At 42.6% G+C, this 18,921-nt stretch overlaps 1 protein-coding gene across 1 annotated transcript in view; it reads right to left on the bottom strand.

Annotated features, from left to right (window-relative positions):
* LOC121284663 (high affinity cGMP-specific 3',5'-cyclic phosphodiesterase 9A) overlaps window positions 1-18,540 on the bottom strand; it is a 112,047-nt gene extending 93,507 nt beyond the window's left edge. Inside the window, exon 1 of the mRNA XM_041200222.1 lies at window positions 18,450-18,540. Coding sequence (XP_041056156.1) covers window positions 18,450-18,540 — 91 coding nt within the window. The remainder of the gene's footprint in view (window positions 1-18,449) is intronic.
* Between the last annotated feature and the right edge of the window lie 381 nt (window positions 18,541-18,921).

The following is an 18,921-nucleotide window of genomic DNA, read 5'->3' as shown; positions in this document are numbered from 1 at the left end:
TTAGAAATATTCTGTTTTTCTGTTCTTAATGCCAAAGTAAATAACCTCATACTTCCCCACGTTAGACTCCATCTCCCATCTCTTTGTCCACTCACTTAACCTGTTAGTACCTCTCTGCATCCTCACAGCTTTTATTCCCACCTAGCTTTGTATCATCAGCAAACTTGGACACATTACTCTCTATCTCATTGGTAATATAGCTGTAAATGGCTGAGGCCCAAGCACTGACTCTTGAGGCATTTCATTAGTGCCAACTTGAAAGTGTCATATTCAACCCTACTCTCTGCTTCCTGTCCGTTAACCAAGCCTTCATCACCAAGCTAATATATGACCCCCAACTCCATGAGCCTTTATCTTGCATATCTTTGTGTAGCACCTTATCACATGCCTTTTGGAAATCCAAGTATCCTATATCAACTGGCTCCCCTTTATCTACCCTATTAGCTACATCCTCAAAAAAGCTCTAATAAATTTGAAGATGAGTTGGCAATTGGCCAGATTGAATTTTTCCTGCTTTTTGTGGATACTGGGCAATTTTTCACTTTGTTGAGTAGATGGCAGTGGTGTATTTATGCAGAAACAACTTGGCTTAGAGACATGGATAGTTCTGCAGCACAGATCTTCAGCACTACAGCTGGAATGTTGTCAGGGCCTGTAGCCTAAACTGCATCCAATGCACTCTGTCATTTCTTGAAATCACATACAGTGAATTGGATTGGCTGAACATTGGCTTCTGTAATGGTGGGCACTTCAGAAAAAGGTGAGATGGATCATCCACTCAGCACTTTTGACTGAAGATGTTTGCAAATGCTTCAGCTTTATCTTTAAGAAGGGGAGGTTTGTGGAGCCTCCTGCTCCTATCAGCTGTTTAATTGTCCACCACCATTCATGACTGAATGTGGCAGGACCCCAGAGCTTTGCTCTAATCTGTTGGTTGTCAGATCACATAGCTTTGTCCAAAGCATGTTGCTTTCACTGTTTAGGATACATGTAATCCTGTAACTTCATAAGGTTTACACCTCATTTTTAAATATGCCTGGTGCTGCTCCTGGCACCCTTATCCGACATGATGTTAGAGTCATCTCATCTCTAAACCACCTTGCAAACTCCTCCACAAGGGTAGTCACTATAAAAAAGTGGCAAATAAAACTCTGAGTTTTATATATAGAGGCTTAGAGTGGGAACTTAAACTGATAGTCCCTGGCCAAACAGCGGGGCATTGATGGATTGGGAACCCTTTGGAATCTCTAACATGCTTTACTGTAGTTCTTACCCAGAGACAGGTCCTCCAGTGACAGGCACTTTGCCAGCCACAAGCAAACCTGGACCACTCAGAAGGAGGTCTTGTTCTGGGAGGCTGCAGATGTCACTGGTGGCCTACGGCGGGAATCCCAGCTTCCAGAGGCACTGGTGCTCATGTATGTCAAGAGAATTAATCATCCACCAGTAACTCCAGTGTTGGGTGGTCTTGCCTCTATGGAGCTGGAACTCTGCTTCCATCCCTTCTGCCCAGTGGAGGGGAATGTGACTGAGGAGAAGGCAGATGGTGCTGGTGTTGCTGGCGCTGTTGGTGTAGGCATTTCTGCTCCTCTCACTCTTCACCAGAAGTGCAAGCTAGAACTTCATTAGCTGCCCCCATGTCATGGTGAAGGCCGGAAAGAGAGAAGTTCAGCTGAAGGTGAGTGAAGTGCAAAGCAGGTGACATGAAGAAGTTTGCACTCACATGTCAGGAACTGAAAGCACTCTCTGAAAAGAAGTTCTATGAGCAGCAGCCTCTCACCTTACTATAGCTGGCGCTCTTCCATTTCATGGATTAAAGGCTTCTCAGCCTGTCACATTCACTGAAGAAGCACTTCCCACTGTGCACTTACCTCAATGACACAGGAAATAGGTCCACTGCCTGTTAAAGCCAGAATCTTTGATTAAACAGTTTCATTGCTTATTTGAATACTTAAATGCCTTCCGTGACAGCTGCAAGGGGTTCTCTGCTCACCTTTGACTTGCCTGGATGAAACCCAGAAGAGGGCAGGATGATTTTGGGATCCTGACACAATGTCAATTTTAGGGGATTAATTCCCCATACACACCCAAATCTACCTCTCCTTGCCTGGGAAAACCCCATCCATTGGATGCAAAATCAAGGAAGCAATGAATCTGTACAAGACATGGTTAGGACACTCTTGGGGGTGCTTTTTACAGTTTTGAGTACCCCATTACATAAAGGACACTGAAGTTGTGCAAAAATTGCAATATAGATTTACCAGAATTATACCAGGGGTGAGAGAATATAGTTCTGATGAAAGAATTGAAAATATAGGACTGTGCTTAATAGAGTAGAGAGATCTGAGTATTCAGAATTATGAAATGTTTAAGAGGGAATTACTGCTTTGGTTAAATCCTTAACCAGTGCTCATACATTTAAGTTTATTAAGAGAAACGTAAACTGAGAGGTTAGATAACAATTTTGTCACACTAATAACCGAAAATGTATCATAGAACCATAGAATGATTACAGCACAAGAGGCCATTCAGCCCACTGTGTCTCAGCTACTCCCAGTCCACTGGCCTTAAGCCTGCAAACTTTTTTCTTTTCAGGTGCTTATCAAATTCCATTTCGAAAATCACGATTGAGTCTGCCTCCATCATACTATCAGGCAGTGCATTCTAGATTCTAACCACTTGTTGTGCAAAAAGATTTTTCCTCATTTCATCTTTGGTTCTCTTGCCTTAAAATTTGTGTTCTCTGGTTCTCAACACTTGGGCTAATGGGAACAGTTTCTCTCTATCCACTTTGTCTAGACCCCTCATAATTCTGAACACCTATCAAATCTCCTCTCAACCTTCCCTTCTCTAAGGAGAATAATGCCAGCTTCTCCAATCTATCCATGTCACTGAAATCCCTCATCCTTGGCTATTCTCGTAAATCTCCTTTGCGCCCATTCTAATTCCTTCACTTCCTTCTTGAAGTACAATGCCCAGAGTTGAACACAACACTCCAGTTGAGGCCAGAACAATGTTTTATACAGGTTTTTCAGAATTCCTTGCTTTTGTATTCTATACCTCTATTTATAAAGCCCAGGATCCCGTTTGCCTTATGGACCACTTTCTCAACCAGCCCTGCCAGCTTCAATGGTTTGGACGCAGGTCCTCCCAGGTCTCTCTGTTCTGCACTCCCTTTAGAATTGTACTCTTTAGTTTATATTAACTCTCCTCGTCCTTCCTACAATAATATATCACTACACTTCTCTGCAATAAATTTCATTTGCCACATGTCCACCCATTCCACCAGCATGTCTACTTCTTCTTGCAGTCTAACAACACATTCATCAAAGTTCACAATGGGCCAAATTTTCCAAGATGTGGCAATCACCATCGGATTGTGACTCTGCTCCTCTTTTTAAACACAGAGCCAGGGTTCCACATTTCTGGCCCGGACTCCTGAAGCAGGTCTCTTCAGAAATGTGGAGCGTACTTGTTCTCGGAGTCCTTCTCCATAGTGCAGGATTGTTGGGGGAAACCAAGTCATGGTCCCTTTTTTGGCACTAGCTGCCATGTTATGTTATGTCTTCATTCACTAACACAATAAAAAGCTTTGGGATATTTAATTAGATTTTCACTGAGTTAGTGAATGTGTGTGTGAGGTAGGTAGGCAAGGGTGGCAGGGTGGTTCAGTGGCAGATTGGGTGGGGCGGCATGGTGGTAGATGTTAGGGTGGGTAGGGTGGTAGGTGGCAGGGTGGGTAGGGTGGCTGAATGCGTAGGGTGGCAGGATGAATAGTTTTGTGAAGTTGAGTCAGGTCAGGTCAGGTAGGGAGTCAGGTCAAGGGGGGTAGCAGAAGGTCGGAGCAAGCTGGAGGTTCAAGGGAGTTCAGAAGGATGGGGGAGTCAGAAAATTGGGGGGGTCAGAGGGTCAGGCAGGAGTCAGAGGGCTGGAGGGAGTTGGATGGTCAAGGAGGAGTCAGAGGGTCAAAGGGGAGTCGGAGGGTTGAGGGGGACTGGGAGGGTGAGGGGGAAATTGGGGGGTCAGGGTAGAGTCAGAGGATCAGTGGGGTTGGGTCAGGGTAGAGTCAGAGGATCAGTGGGGTTGGGTCAGGGTAGAGTCAGAGGATCAGTGGGGTTGGATGTTTGGGTGAGTGATCTGTCGGGGGAGGGTCAGTGGTGGTGTCAGTTGTATATTTACCCAGGAGTTAGAAACAGGTATTTTGTCTGTCTAATATTTCCTGAGTATCTATCCAGCCAAGAAGGTCATAACCCTCCCAATTCTCTGACTCTAACTCAGAGTTGGAGACCTTTTCAGGGGCTCTGGGGGAGCAGGGGAATTGCCCATCAGAAGTTAAAATTTCCTGGCTAATTCCTGCAGAGTCCTTGCGTTGGGACTTCGGAGGGATCCTATAGCGCATCCTCCAGGGTACGTCCAGTCTCCGACCATCAGAATACCAGAAAATCTGGGTTTTGTGTCATCTGCAAATTTTGAAATTGTGCCCTGTAAGCCTAAGTCCAGGTCATTAACACAGATCAAGAACAGCTGTGGTACTAGTACTGACCCCTGAGGAACCTCAATATCTACCTTCCTCTAGTCTACCACCAATCTTTGTTTCATGTCAGTCAGTCAAATTTGTATCCATGCTGCCCCTGTTCCATGGGTTCCAACTTTGTTGACAAGCCTATTATGTGGTACTTTGTCAAATTTCTTTTGGAAGTCCATGAACACCATATCATCGGCATTATGTTCATCAACACTTTCTGTGATCTCATCAAAAAATTCAGTCAAGTTAGTTAAACATGATTTGTCTTAAACAAATATGCACTGGCTTTTATTAATTAATGCAAACTTGTCCCAGTGACTGTTAATTATTTTCTAGAGCGAAGTTTATTGTTTTTAAAAGCTTTACCATCACCAAGGTTAAACTGATAGGCCTATAGTTAATGTGTTTATCCTTTTTGAACAAGTGTGCTAAATTTGCAAGTCTCCAGTCCTCTACCATCACCTCCATGTATAACGAGGATTGGACATTTATGACCAGTACCAATTTCCACCTGTACATCCCTCAACATCCTACATGCATCCCATTCAGTCCTAGTCACTTATTAACTTTAAGCCAGCCAGTCTTTCCAATGTCTCCTCTTCATCAATTTTTAGCCCACCCAATATCTCAACTACCTCTTTCATTATGACTTTGGCAGCATCTTTTTCCTTGGTAAAGACAGATGCAAAGCTCTCATTTAGTACCTCAGCAATGTCTTCTGCCTCTATGGATAGATTACATTTTTGATCCCTAATCAGCCCCACCCCTCCTTTTACTATTTAAATGCTTATTCAAGATATTGGATTCCCTTTTATTTTAGCTGCCCGCCTCTTCTCATATTCTCTCTTTGCCCCTCTTATTTCCTTTTTCACTTCCCCTCTGAACTTTCTATATTCAGCTTGATTATCCCTGGTATTATCGACCTGATATCTGTCATGAACACACTTTTTCCATTTCATCTTTCTCTCTCTTCTATTGTCCAAGGAGCTCTTACTTTGGTTGCCCTACTTTTCACCTCCATGGAAATGTACCTGACGTGGAATACATTATCACAATTGGCTTAGTATAAGAATGATTTCGATACACATTATTTTTCTTCTTAATTGGTATAAGAACAGAATAAGAAAAGGGACCCAAATAGATAGCTATACAAAGAGGCAACTTTGGCACTGCAACCCTAGTTTGTTCTAGAATCACTCATATACCGAAATGGACTAAAAAATGGCTTCCTTCTATGATTGAATTTCTGTTATTCTGGCCATGCATTAATAATATGACATTATGTAAATAATCTTGATATCAGTTATATCCATAAGCATAATATTATTTTTGTTGAAAGTTCAAATTTTGCTAATGTAACTTTAAAAAATTAAGTAATGGAATTCTAAATCAGGTCTAAGTTCTGTATTCAAACCACAGTGATATATAATTCTCTTATTTTGGCAAATAATCTATTGCCCTTACAGTTAAACCAAAGGAGTTTTAGGAACAGTTGAAGTCCACAAGGGCAAACAAACCTGTTTCTTTTTGATAAGTCAACACTATCCACTCATCTTCGGATCATATATCTGAATCCCTCCTCTCTGCAGAAACGTTTCTAAGTTGCCTCTCTAACTCATTTACGTAACTCTTAACTTTGTCAAGGTAAATAGAGTTAAAATGATGTTATTTAGCTCCATTTTAATAATAAATTCATCGTAAAATATAAATTCATAACAATTAGATTGACTTTTCCTCTCCAATTGCAGCCATAAATCATAAAATTGTGCATGGCTGCCTATTGCAGATATATTTATAATTGTGTTTTTGGAAATGTAAATGGTTATGGAAGTAATAAAGTCAGAGGTTCTTTTGCCTAAGAGGCTAGCTGCAACCCAAAAAGCAATTAATCTGCAACATGGGCCTGACTTTTTCCCGCGTTGGGCGGGCTTGGCAGGAGCAGGTGAGGGTGGCCGCAGAGCTGATCGCCGCCTGCGATCGGCTCCGCACCGCCATTTTACACGGGCGCGCCAATTAAGGTCCACCCAGTGCAATACACAAGTGGTAGCACTCAGCACTACCTGTGCGGGCAGGGGGAGGAGGGAGAGTCGGGGCCAGCGCTCTTTCACGCATGTTCGCGAAAGAGCGCTTCAGTCAGGGAGATTGAAGGGTTTTTGAAAATAATAAATAAAATCAATAAAAATTTAATGAAACATGTCCCCGCATGTGGTTGTGTCACATGAGTTGGGACATGTTTTTATTTTTCAGGAAAACTTTGTATTTAATTCGTAAAAGATTTAGGAAACCTCATCCCGCTCGTGGATGAGGTTTCCTAAAAAATGTAAAGGCCGCTCGGCCTTTTCAGCTGCCCGCCAACTGTAAGGTTGGACAGGCAGGGTTAAGTTGACATTAACTAATTTGTTAATGGCTTTAATAGGCCTATCAATTACCGGCAAGTGAGCAGCTGACTCTGGGGCGCGCCTGCCGAACGAAACATCACGAGATAGCGCGATGATGTCAGGACGCACGCCTGATGTCATCACGCGTCATTTTACGAGCCAACATGTCGGGCCCACCCCTGCACGCCGACTGAAAAATCCTGGCTATGGATACAGCCAGTTTCCTGAGTAGAATACATCAAACTGCTTTACTGAATCCACCAGTCAAGGGTTGGCTTCTCAGCCACTTGCCTGAGAGCCCTCTCAGGTCCTGAATCTGTCTGTTATATGAAACTGCTTGTCAGTTTTCACCTTCACGGGCCAGAATTTCTACGTCAACATGCGGGGGCGGGCCCAACACGTCAGGCAAGCGTCCTGACCCCACCAGGCGTCATTCAGATCTTTCACTCGGCGGGCACGCACTGGAGGCAGCTGCCACCCGCCGAACTGCTAACGGCCTTTTAAGACCATTAAAAAACCAACTGAAGTAATTATTAACACTGCCCGTCCAACTTTAAGGCTGGCGGGCTGGCGGGCAGGCGAGTAGCCCAAGCGGCCTTCGCGTTTTTCAGGAAACCTCATCTACAGACGAGGTTTCCTGAAGGTTTTATTAAATAAATAAACATTTTCCTCACAACTCATAAACAAGCCCCAGCTCACATGCCACTGTCACATGAAGGATTATGTCTACATAATTTTATTCTTTTTTTATTTGAAACTTTCAACATGAACTTAATCTTCCTGAGGCAGATCCGTGCCTCAGGGAGATTTCTGCGTCACACGAAAGAGCGTAGACCCTGACTCTCCCTCCTCCCCCCCGCCTGCACAGGTAGCATAAGCGCTACTGGGCGTGCATCGCACTGGGCGTGCATCGCACTGGGCGGGCCTTAATTGGCTCACCCAAGTAAAATGGCGGCAAACAGCCAATCGCAGGTGGGGTTCAGCTCCGTGCCCGCTCCCGACCGGCCCGCCCGCCCGACAGGCAGAAAATTCTGCCCATGGTCTGTTTACTTTCCGTCTGTTGGCTACTGGGTGCAGCCTAGGTCACTTTACCAATTTCTAATGTGAAGGTGTAGCAAAAGTCCCAGGCTGGGGGGATGTACAACGACACTCCATCCATTCCAAAGAAGAGTGAGAGCCTGAGATGCCAACAGTCTGTTCTCTCAATAGATGTTGATTGAGCTGCTGTATTTCTGGCTGTTTCATACTATTTTTTCTCCAGCAAGTGCAGTAGGTTGTAGTGCATAACTTGACCTTAGAAGCCTCGAAAAATCCTTCCAAAAACAAGGGTCGACTTATACACCAAGTATAAAATGCGAACCGCCAGTGTTGGTGTAGGTGGTCACCATTTTGAAACATGAAACAAAAATAACAGCAGTAACTCAAATTAAATCAAGGTGATACCTTGTATTGAATTAATTAATTCTACAAGCATACCTTTAACCGCAACTGAAACATTTTAAAAATCCAATTCCAGATCCAAAGTTTGAACTAAGGACATTAGACCACCCCTGGTATAACGGCAATGTGGGTGTTACTTCTTCACAGGTGCCTCTTGATCTCAATAGTTATATTGGATTTGAATATGTCCCACACTAATAAGCTGCAGTCTTTGCACGGGTCACCTGGATGCCTATACAACACACTATCGATCCACAACTTCACTCCATCCTCACCCATCCAACTATTATCATGGAAGTGCACAAAAACTCCTGCAAGGAACTTGATGTTCAGCAAGGTTCTACATTTGAAAATTACGAGAGGCTTTAAGTTCCTTCCGTCAGCTACACAGGCTAGGCACACCGCGAATCTCGTCTTTGTTCTGTGGTTTACACTAGAACTGTTTTTTCCATTCCACAATACACTCCTGGCTTGCCCCTTGTAGATGGTGGACAGGCTTTGGGGAGTCAGGAGCGTGAGTTACTCGCAGGATTCCTAGCCTCTGACCTGCTTTTGTAGCCACAGCATTTATTTAGCTAGTTCAGTGCAATTTATGGTCAATGGTAACACCCAGGGTGTTGATAGTGGGGGATTCATCAATGGTAGTGCCATTGAATATCAAGGGGTGATGGTTGGATTCTGTCTTGCTGGATATGATCATTGCCTGGCACTTGTGTGGCGCGAATGTTACTTGCCACTTGTTAGCCCAAGCCTGAGTATTGTCCAGGTCTTGCTGCATTTGGACATGGACTGCTTCAGTGTCTGAGGAGTCAAAAATGGCACTGAACATCGTGCAATCATCAGCGAACCTCCTTATTTCTGACCTATCACAGGTGACAGTGACAGTATGGCAGGCAAATTGCAGCCTGCCCGCCATAAAAATGGCGCATTTCCCAGGAATGCATACATAATGTGGCGGGTTTGGGATGATATGGCGTGAAAACCTGCTATAGCGGCCAGCGGGTAAAATGTTGTTTTACGCACCCATTACTGTGCTTAGTGCAAATCTGGGATGATTTCGCCCTATGTAGCATCTGCATTGTCCAAGGTTGGCTTATTCTATGATATCACTATGGGACATGGCAAGGAGGTAAACTACCTCAGCCGTACAGGGGTTGAACCCATTTAGTCAAATGAGCTAACCAATCCCCTCAAATCAACATAACAGGATGAAAGGACAATTGTTCTTATTCAGAAATATATTTAACTGCATGAAAATAAATATACTGAAAATGCATTGAGGATTGGTTAGAAATTAGAAAATCCATTTTCCTAACTCAAAATGTCTTCACTGAATCAGATTAGAATAATTTTCAGGATATAGAACTTTTTCCCCAGATATTTTTCCCCAAAGTTGCCCTGAGTTTTTATATGGCTTTTTGTCCATCCCAGAAGATCATATGATTTTTGGTGGGGTGGTAAGTTTATATATTGTGATGTACAATTTTGAGGGTTGATGAACCAGAGGATATTTTCCTGTCTATCATTGTTCATATGTTCCAGAAGGAGTTTGGCTCTATTTGAACTAGTGGAGTACATAACCACGTGAAGGTTATTCATAGCATAAATGAAGCCATTCTATTATATGCTGGAGAGAGGAAACCCATCTTCCAACTTCTTAGACTTGGGATCGAGAATGACTTGCTTTCATTCCGGGTTCTGTGGGTTCTGAGATGGCTGATAAGTTCATTGTGCAATCTTCAGACTCTGCCACATGCAGGGCAGGTAGTGCTTGAAGGGTCAGGAAGAGCTTTGAATGTTTGTGCACTCTCTCCAACACCTCAACTTTGCCTGTGCATGTTCTCAATGAAGTGTCTCAATGCCTTCCCAAATGAATCTTCTCCATGTTGGTCGATCACACGCCTCAGGCTCCCATAAGTCAGCAGGGATGTTTGACCTCTTTGGGTTGCTTTGAGGACATTCCTAAATGCTTTAGGGAAACCCATCACCTCAATGGACAGACTGCTCACTGACCTACATCAGCTCCTGGTTAAATATCGCCTTAATTTTAAAATTCTCATCCTTGTTTTCAAATTCGTCTATGGCCCCATCACTCCCTAATTCTGTAATTTCCTCCAGCCCTACACCCCCCTGAGACATCTATGCTCCCCCAATTCTGGCTTCTTGAGAACCCCTGATTTTAATGAGTCTATGATTGATGGCTATGCCCTCAGCTGCCAAGGCCCTATGCACTGGAATAACCTCCCTACACCTCTTTGCTTCTCTGCCTCTCTTTCCTACTTTAAGACACTCCTTAAAACCTCTCTCTTTTGCCAAGTTTTTTGTCATCTACCCCAAGATCTCCTTAAGTGCCTCATTGTCATATTTCTTTTGATAACACTCCTGTGAAGTGACTTGGGATGTTTTACTCCGTTAAAGGTACAATCTAAATGCAAGTTGTTATGAAAACTCTTCTGATATTTAAAGAGGTCTATTTACTGTTCTTTACTCAAATGAGATAGATGAGGCATGAATTATTTTGCAATTTTGGATTAAATTGTCTAAAACTAAAACTAAAAAAAATGCTTTCATGAAAAATGAGGAATGAAATCTTGGTTTCAGGACATGTAAAATCCAGTAAACGTTATGTTAAAAGTATCAAAACTGGCCAGAAAATCACATTAGTCACAAGTTTTCTCTCAGCTGTGCAGGTACAGTAAAGTCAACAGGAGTCAAACAACTCTGGATCATCAAATCTGACAACAAGTGCTTCCAGCCAATCTCTGCTGATAACACGTCCTGTGCTGTTTTCTTTCGGGCTCTAATTCTGTTCATTTTTGAGGAACCTCATTACACATACATCCAGCATACTAATAAAAGCATTTAACAGGTCTGTTCACTTCTCTGATTTTTCAGTAAAGGTTCTTCTGCGTATTATGTAAACAGTTATTAAAGAAAAGCTGGTTAAAATCCCAATTCAAAGGATCAAAAGAAAACAACCTGAACTTGTAAAAAATATTTTTAATTTTTAGTTTAGCTAATGGATTAATTTACTTTTTAGTGTGACAGCAATTGTTTCATGTGTTCATTTAATAATTTATCTATGTTTCAGTTCATGTTAGGAATAGTAATGTAGTTTTCCAGCTTAAGTTTAATGGATTTTCCTGATCAAATTTTGGAGAGAATGTTTATGAAATGAGGAAAAGCAGCAGAACCAATTAGAGTAAATTTTCAATGGGATGAAGTTGGACAGATTCTACAACAGGTAGGAGATTTGTTTTGCTGGGTTACTTTTGGTGAAGTTAAAAATGACTCCTATTGTTAGTACAATTACAAAGAAATTAATCTTTCAAAAATACCCTGCAAAGTTCTGCAGAACAGGAACATCCTTAAGACAGAAAGGTCCGTAAGGATTCTACAATCCAGCATTCATTCCACCAAACCTCCAACAGTGCAGCACTTACGCAGCACTGAACAGTCAGCCTAAATTACATGCTCACGTTTCTGGAGTGGAGCTTGAATCCATGACTTTCTGACTACCAGGCAAGTGTACGACCACTGAGCCAAGGGTTACATCTAAATGTAGGAGATACCCGACTGATGCACCACTCAGCATATTTCATTTCCTTTCCTACTGAATATCTTCAGAAGCATGACAGAGAAGACAAACGTCACCATGCTGCTGTGTTTCCTCCAGTACAGGGAGTCATTGCTGGCAAGCAGCAGATCTCTGCTCCTCCTCTGTCACTGCCACTTACTTCTCCTCACCTGAATTCATGGTCATGCACCCACTCCAACTCCTTGGGTTCATTAACTACATCCTCCAGGATGTGTGCAGCTGTGCTATTATTTGCAAAGGTAGATGAGAGGGATGCAGAGTACTATGAGGCATTGTATTATCGTGACCCCTTGGCAGGCTGCTGTCTCCAGCCCCTACTGACAGAAAAGTGAATAATGTCATGAAGGTGTCTCCAAGAGATCTCTTCAAACAGAACTGGGAGAAATTTACTTTGAATAGTGTTTGCGTAACCGTGTGAAAATCTGTGTGGGTGTAGGTCAGAAGCAGAGTGGAAGATCTAAAAGGTTCTATATTTTTATGAAAGTACATGGCTCCACATTCCCTTCCTCCTTAAATGTTCTCATGGACATAATTGTCCAATTTTCTCTCATCAGGGGAAGTCAAAGGTTTCTAATTTCTGAGACTTTCACCAATTCCTTTGTTTTAGGTGCAGGCAGGTTGAACTGACATAGTGTAAGTTGAAGGAGTACATGGATAGTGACATATATGTGCCAAAGCTACACCCCATCTTGAAGTCATTAAATAATCGTGCATCATGCACACAGTCCTTTTATGTATGGAGCCCTTTAAAATCATGAGTTAAATAAAAACTTCACATTTAATTAGAAAGGACAGCAAAGAAACAGGCTGTTTGCTCCAATAGTTCTATGCTGGTGTTTATGCTCCACATAGCCACCTTCAACCTTATTTCAACAAATCCTTCATGTACCTATTCAACTGTAAACTCATTACATTTCTATCTTTCTTCCATCCTGATGAAAGGTCATCTCGACCTGAAACATTAATTCCGTTTCTCTCTAGGGACACTGTCGCACTGAGTATTTCCAGCATTTTTTGTTCTCATTTCAGATTTCCAGAACCCAGTATATAAGGGGAGAAGGGAAGCTAGTTGAGGGTGAGGAGACTTCAGGCTCTTATCCAGCTATAGGGGTGAATGGGGATGGATTGAAAGTTATGAGTGAAATAAGTGGCAGTAGAGCAAGGAGAAAGGAGGATACAGGTGTAGAGCTAGCTGTTTAAAGAGGAGGAAATAGGGACAGTTTGAGCATGAGATAGGGTGAGGAAATGGGTTGTGGGAAGGTAAAAGGGTAATGGACAGAATGGGGGTGAAAGAGTGGAGGGAATGCGTGAGTGAGTGAGGAAGGAGATAAAAGTGTTTTACTGAAGGGCATGGCTTTTCCCTGCATCACCCACTCCAAAATCTAAACTGCAGCTGTCAGTGATTCTTTACCCTGCCTTAATTACCACCAACTAACTCCCACCCTAAAATAAAGACAGAGTGTGAAGTAGAAAAGCAGAAGCAGAAAGAAAAAAAAGAGTTAAGGGAGATAGATCTGGAGGACAAAGAGAAACAGAAAAGACAAAGAGAAATAAGAAAGACAAAGAAATCAGGGTCAGTTAGGTATGTGACCATGTTCACCACCTTGTCATATGCAATGTCATGGGGGATTGGTGAGCACTTTTTAAAAATCAGGACCACAGACTTTTCATTTTAGAATTGGACAGCTAATACTTATGATTCCTTCTAATGCCTGACTTGAGTCCTTTGTTAATTAGATTTAATTCAACAGATATCATTCAACTTGACAAAATAATTATTGAGTAGTTAAGCTTGTCAGTGGGAACAAATGTTTCTGCCACTGAATTCTTTTTTGAAGATTTCCTGCCTCAACAATTTTCTCTCCTCTCTATCGCTCGTGAATATTTTGACCTATAGCTGAGGCACAGAACCCTGGGAACCACACACCCTCACACTATTTTTCATTTGACATGGGAAATCATAACGGAGCCTCATGCTATCTTCGAGCTTCAGAGGTTGCCAAATGGTGATCAAGAGGGGAAACTAGGGCCAACTTTCTGTTCCTTGATCACCAACAACTTATATTTATATAATGCCTTTAATATAATGAAACATCGCCAGGCACTTCAATCACGGGGGACTGAATTGTAACAGTATTCTAGCATCCTTGTTACCATCCATAGAATGGTCAGTTAGTTCAACATAGTCCAGGGTTTAAATGTGAGATATTCCTTGTTATACTGTTATGGTCCCCAGTTGAGGTTAACACAGGACAAACCTGATCCGACGGTGGAGCCCAACTTGATAGATCCTATCTTTTATTTGTTTGTTTAGATACGTGGAGAGGGGCTACTGAACAGAGTCACCGGGTCAGCTAATGCACTTTTAACAAAAGCATAATACATTTATTAAACAAGAAAAGATGAACAATGCTCCTTCACCCACAATTATACCATTGCAGATATATACAGATTTGTAAGGATAATACAAATTACAAAAGCGATCTTATACTTTAATGTTCACAGTAAGTACACAGTCCATGTAAACCTATAGCACCCTGTGGTCAGACACGACACACTGAAACCAAGTGACAGATATCACCTCAAACAGATGCTATGGATCTCTCCTCAACTTTCCCCCAGGGGTTTGTCATGCTATGAGCCAACCAGTCTCATTGAACTCCATCTTTCACACAAGGGTTTCCAATCTTCACTTTCCAAGAACTCGTCTGGGAATCTTCTCCCAAATCGACACTTTTGCTCAGAAACCTTCTGCAAGGGTTCACCTCCAGGGTTTCGAACTCTCCTTCCGATGTTCATCTTCCCTGGGTCACCACTTGCATTAAAGCTGTCTTCCATGCATTCTTTCTCACCAACTCAGCTGTCAACAGTACACCACTAATTTTTAAACAGTGGCCCCTAGTTCTGGAATCTCCCACAAGAAGAAATATCCTCTCCACATCCACCCTGTCAAGACCCGTCAGGATCTTAAAGGTGTCAATTAGGTTTCAATTTGTACAGCTCAACAACAATGCTTATTTTTATTTACTGTAAAGCTAACATTACTGATTTTGGCACAAGTCAGATTTATCCCTCTTTATTTTCCACACAAACCTTAGTCTTGAGTGTTTACAGGTTTCACCTTTCAATTCTGTTTCATTTATTGAATTTTCTCATTTACTCTTTCATTATTGTACCTTAGCTGATCCAATCGCACTTCCTGTCACAGTTCCTCATGCTCCCCAGTTTAAGTCTCTATCGAGTCTGGCCCAAATCCCTCTGCCCTAATCTAATTACTGGCCATGGCCTTCTCCTTCACACTTCTACAAATGTCCACATCATCGCTGTCATTTCAACAAACACTTCTTGCTTGTGCCTGAATTGATTTTCTATGGTAACAATATTTATCATTTGTCTTTCAAAGGGTTTCAATTTTGTTGATCTCTTCATCATGTCTCCATCCCCTTACTTTTGGAGAACTTGTTCTGTTGGTTATTCAACTTCCATTTTAATTTAGCAATTGAATATCAAGGAGAAATGGTTAGATTCGCTCTTGTTTGAGGTATGCATTGTCTGACACTTGTGTGGCACGAATGTGACTTACCATTTATGAGCCCAAGCCTGAATGTTGTCCAGGTCTTACTGTATATTGGCACAGGCTGCTTCAGTATCTGAGGAGTCACAAATGATGCTGAACAGTGTGCCATCATCAACCAACATCCCCTCTTCTGACATTTGTTTTATTTGTTCATGGGATGTGGGCTTCTCTAGCAATGCCAGCATTTGTTGCCCATCCCTTATTATCTTTGAGAGAAGTTAAGAGTCAACCACATTGCTGTGGGTCTGGAGTCACATGTAAGCCAGACCAGGTAAAGATGGCAGATTTCCTTCCCTAAATGGGCATCAATGAACCAGATGGATTTTTATAGCAATTGATGATAGTTCTCATGGGTACCATTACTGAGACTAGCTTTATATTCCAGAACAAAAACAGAATTACCTGGAAAAACTCAGCAGGTCTGGCAGCATCGGCGGAGAAGAAAAGAGTTAACGTTTCGAGTCCTCATGATCCTTCAGCAGAACTGGGTGAATCCAAGGAGGGGGGTGAAATATAAGGTAGTTTAAGGTGGGGGGGTGCTTGGGTGGGGGGAGAGAAGTGGAGGGGGGGTGGTGTGGTTGTAGGGGCAAGCAAGCAGTGATAGGAGATTCTCTCCACTTCTCTCCCCCCACCCAACACCCCCCCCCACCTTAAACCAGCTTATATGTCACCCCTCTCCTTGGATTCACCCAGTTCTGCTGAAGGGTCATGAGGACTCAAAACATCAACTCTTTTCTTCTCCGCCGATGCTGCCAGACCTGCTGAGTTTTTCCAGGTAATTCTGTTTTTGTTTTGGATTTCCAGCATCCACAGTTTTTTGTTTTTGTTTTTATATCTTTATATTCCAGACTTATTTGTTGAATTTAGATTCCGCCAGCTAATGTGGTGGGCCAAACTTAGCAAACCATTCAGTTCAAGGGCAATTAGGGATGGGCAACAAATGTTGGCCTTGCCAATGATGCCCACATCCAATGAAAGAAAAAAATAAATAGCAGCTCTAAAGGTGCTGCCCCGGTATGAAAGAAAATAATGAAAAGCATGCAATAACTTATTTTCCATATTGCAGTATCAAACACATTTGTGTTACAGTTCAACATTTGAAACTTGTACTTTTAAACCATACCTCATACACCTACCATTAGTGTAGGAGAGGATTGGATTACATACACACATCAATTTGTGTAATTTGAGAAAAGGCATGGTTAGGATTTTGGAGGAATAAGTGACTTGGGAACTTTGGTTCACAAACCTGTCCACCACTGGGGTTTTCCTCCCATCCTGTTTGGGTCTGCTGTAGACTAATTGATCGAGATTGATTTCTATGATTAGTTAACTCCATAATCAAAGTATTGACTAACAGGGTGGTAAAAGGTCAGTTAGATGGATGTTGTTCTTTTTTAACCTAATAATTCCTATGTCAATAACAGCTCTCTTGAAGTCAACATACTACCTGTTTCCTCACAACAAGATAATCATTTGCTTAATGTATTTACATTTGTTTTAGATTTGACATATATTACAGAATAAACTATTAAGTGTGTTGTTTTAATCTTTGCCTTGATATTGAGATTAATTAGTGTGGAAGATGTAACTGGGAGGTTTTGTGGTACAATGGGTAGCATCCCTGCTTCTGAGCCAGGAGCTGTGGGTTCAAGTCCCACTTCAGGACTTGATGGCTATGGAAGGTGGATTCATAACATGGCCAAACAGCTTGATTATCAACCTGTAAATCCTTCCATTATGCCTATGACAGGTGGTAAGAGTGGGAGAGACTCCTGGTCAGCCATGTTTGATGCAGAGCTGTGACCATCATGCTATAACCGTTGGCTTCAGGCTAGTGACCTGCTCCATGGAAAACAGGTATGGGCGTGTGCTTTGCCTGTGTCTGTCTCATGTGTCTCTAGGTTTGGAAGGTCTAAGCTGCAACTGATGACTCAGTGACCTCACCGTATGAGATTCTAATCATAACAAGGCAACAATTTCTCCCGTGCACCCTCTAGTCAAGCTATAACAGCCTTTATAAAGAAAGCTTGGCTGTGCATGGAACATAAACGAAATCCCCACTGCCACTCCCAACATTTTCTACACCATTTCTACACCACATTTTACTTTGACAATCCTGATTTTTTTTTTTAAAAGCTATTTTTACTAGTGAAAACAAATCGTTCAAAACAAGGAATGCGCTTCATAAAATATTCAGTTTAAATGTCTTTGTGTTAAGTCCCCTCATCGTGCAGTTACAACGTGTCTTGTTAAAGTCCCTAAAAATCAGAATCTTTCACTGACCGAACGATGGCCAATATAGGGTCAGTCGTGTAAGAGTATTAGACAAACATTTATTTGTGGGGTAGGCGGGGAATGATGGTCGTGCACTTCAAATTGACTTCGGATCGTGCGCTTGCAATCAGCGGTTGTCAAACACTTCGATATGACAACGCTTCCACTCAAAGGCAGTCACATTTTGCACAGTGCTTTTTCCCAGACGCGAGCTTTCCACAGCCCTGGTTAAGATAACCAGCTGAATCGCTGCACTTATGGACAAGACTCGAAATTGCATTTAAAGAAAAACCTCCGCAAATGTTACCAGCGAAGGAAATGCCAAGGAGGAAAGGAGGGATCTGCTTTTCAAACCGCTGCCCGCATTTTCACGCGGATTGCTGCGTTCATGCGAGAGGATCAATTATAGAACCGAAACAAAAGCAGAATTACCTGGAAAAACTCAGCAGGTCTGGCAGCATCGGCGGAGAAGAAAAGAGTTGACGTTTCGAGTCCTCATGACCCGACTGAAGTGCGCTTAACGCTTGACAGCTAGAGCAGCATAACTCTCCCATATCAAACACCAGCCACAGGGACTTCACTCCGCCCGCATCAACTTTCCCACACCGCACGAGGACCGAATCCATCAGGTTTCACCCGTTAAACTTTTCCTACCTTTCACATCTTGGGCTGGGCAATCGCCAGGGAACTCCGCTTGTTCGGGTCTGCCGTCCACAACGAAATGAATGATTTTTGTGGTGGTCATTGTCAGTCTGAGACAGAAGAAGATTCTCACATCAAAACTGTGTGGTACTGTGCGGCAGAGTGCGCTCACGCTGCTGGCTAGGCACGTGGACCAATCAGTAAATGCGGGGAGGTGACGGAATGAGGGGTGCGCTCGGCAGCCAAAGAGGGCGACGGGTGTCACTTACACCAGCAATACAAGAACTGGGTTTAAATAAACAGTGAATGCGGAACATAGGATACAGAGAGAGGGAGCAGGAAACAAACTCAAGACACGAAACACCCAGCCACCCGTATAATCTAACGCACATACCCAATCTCACACAGTGCATCTGACACGCAAACACAGTCACTCACACAGTGCATCTGACAAACACAGTCACACACAATACACCTGACAAAC

The sequence above is a fragment of the Carcharodon carcharias genome, chromosome 12 (genome assembly GCF_017639515.1).
Source record: "Carcharodon carcharias isolate sCarCar2 chromosome 12, sCarCar2.pri, whole genome shotgun sequence".
Lineage (NCBI taxonomy): Eukaryota > Metazoa > Chordata > Chondrichthyes > Lamniformes > Lamnidae > Carcharodon > Carcharodon carcharias.
This window is presented reverse-complemented; position numbering and strand designations above follow the sequence as displayed.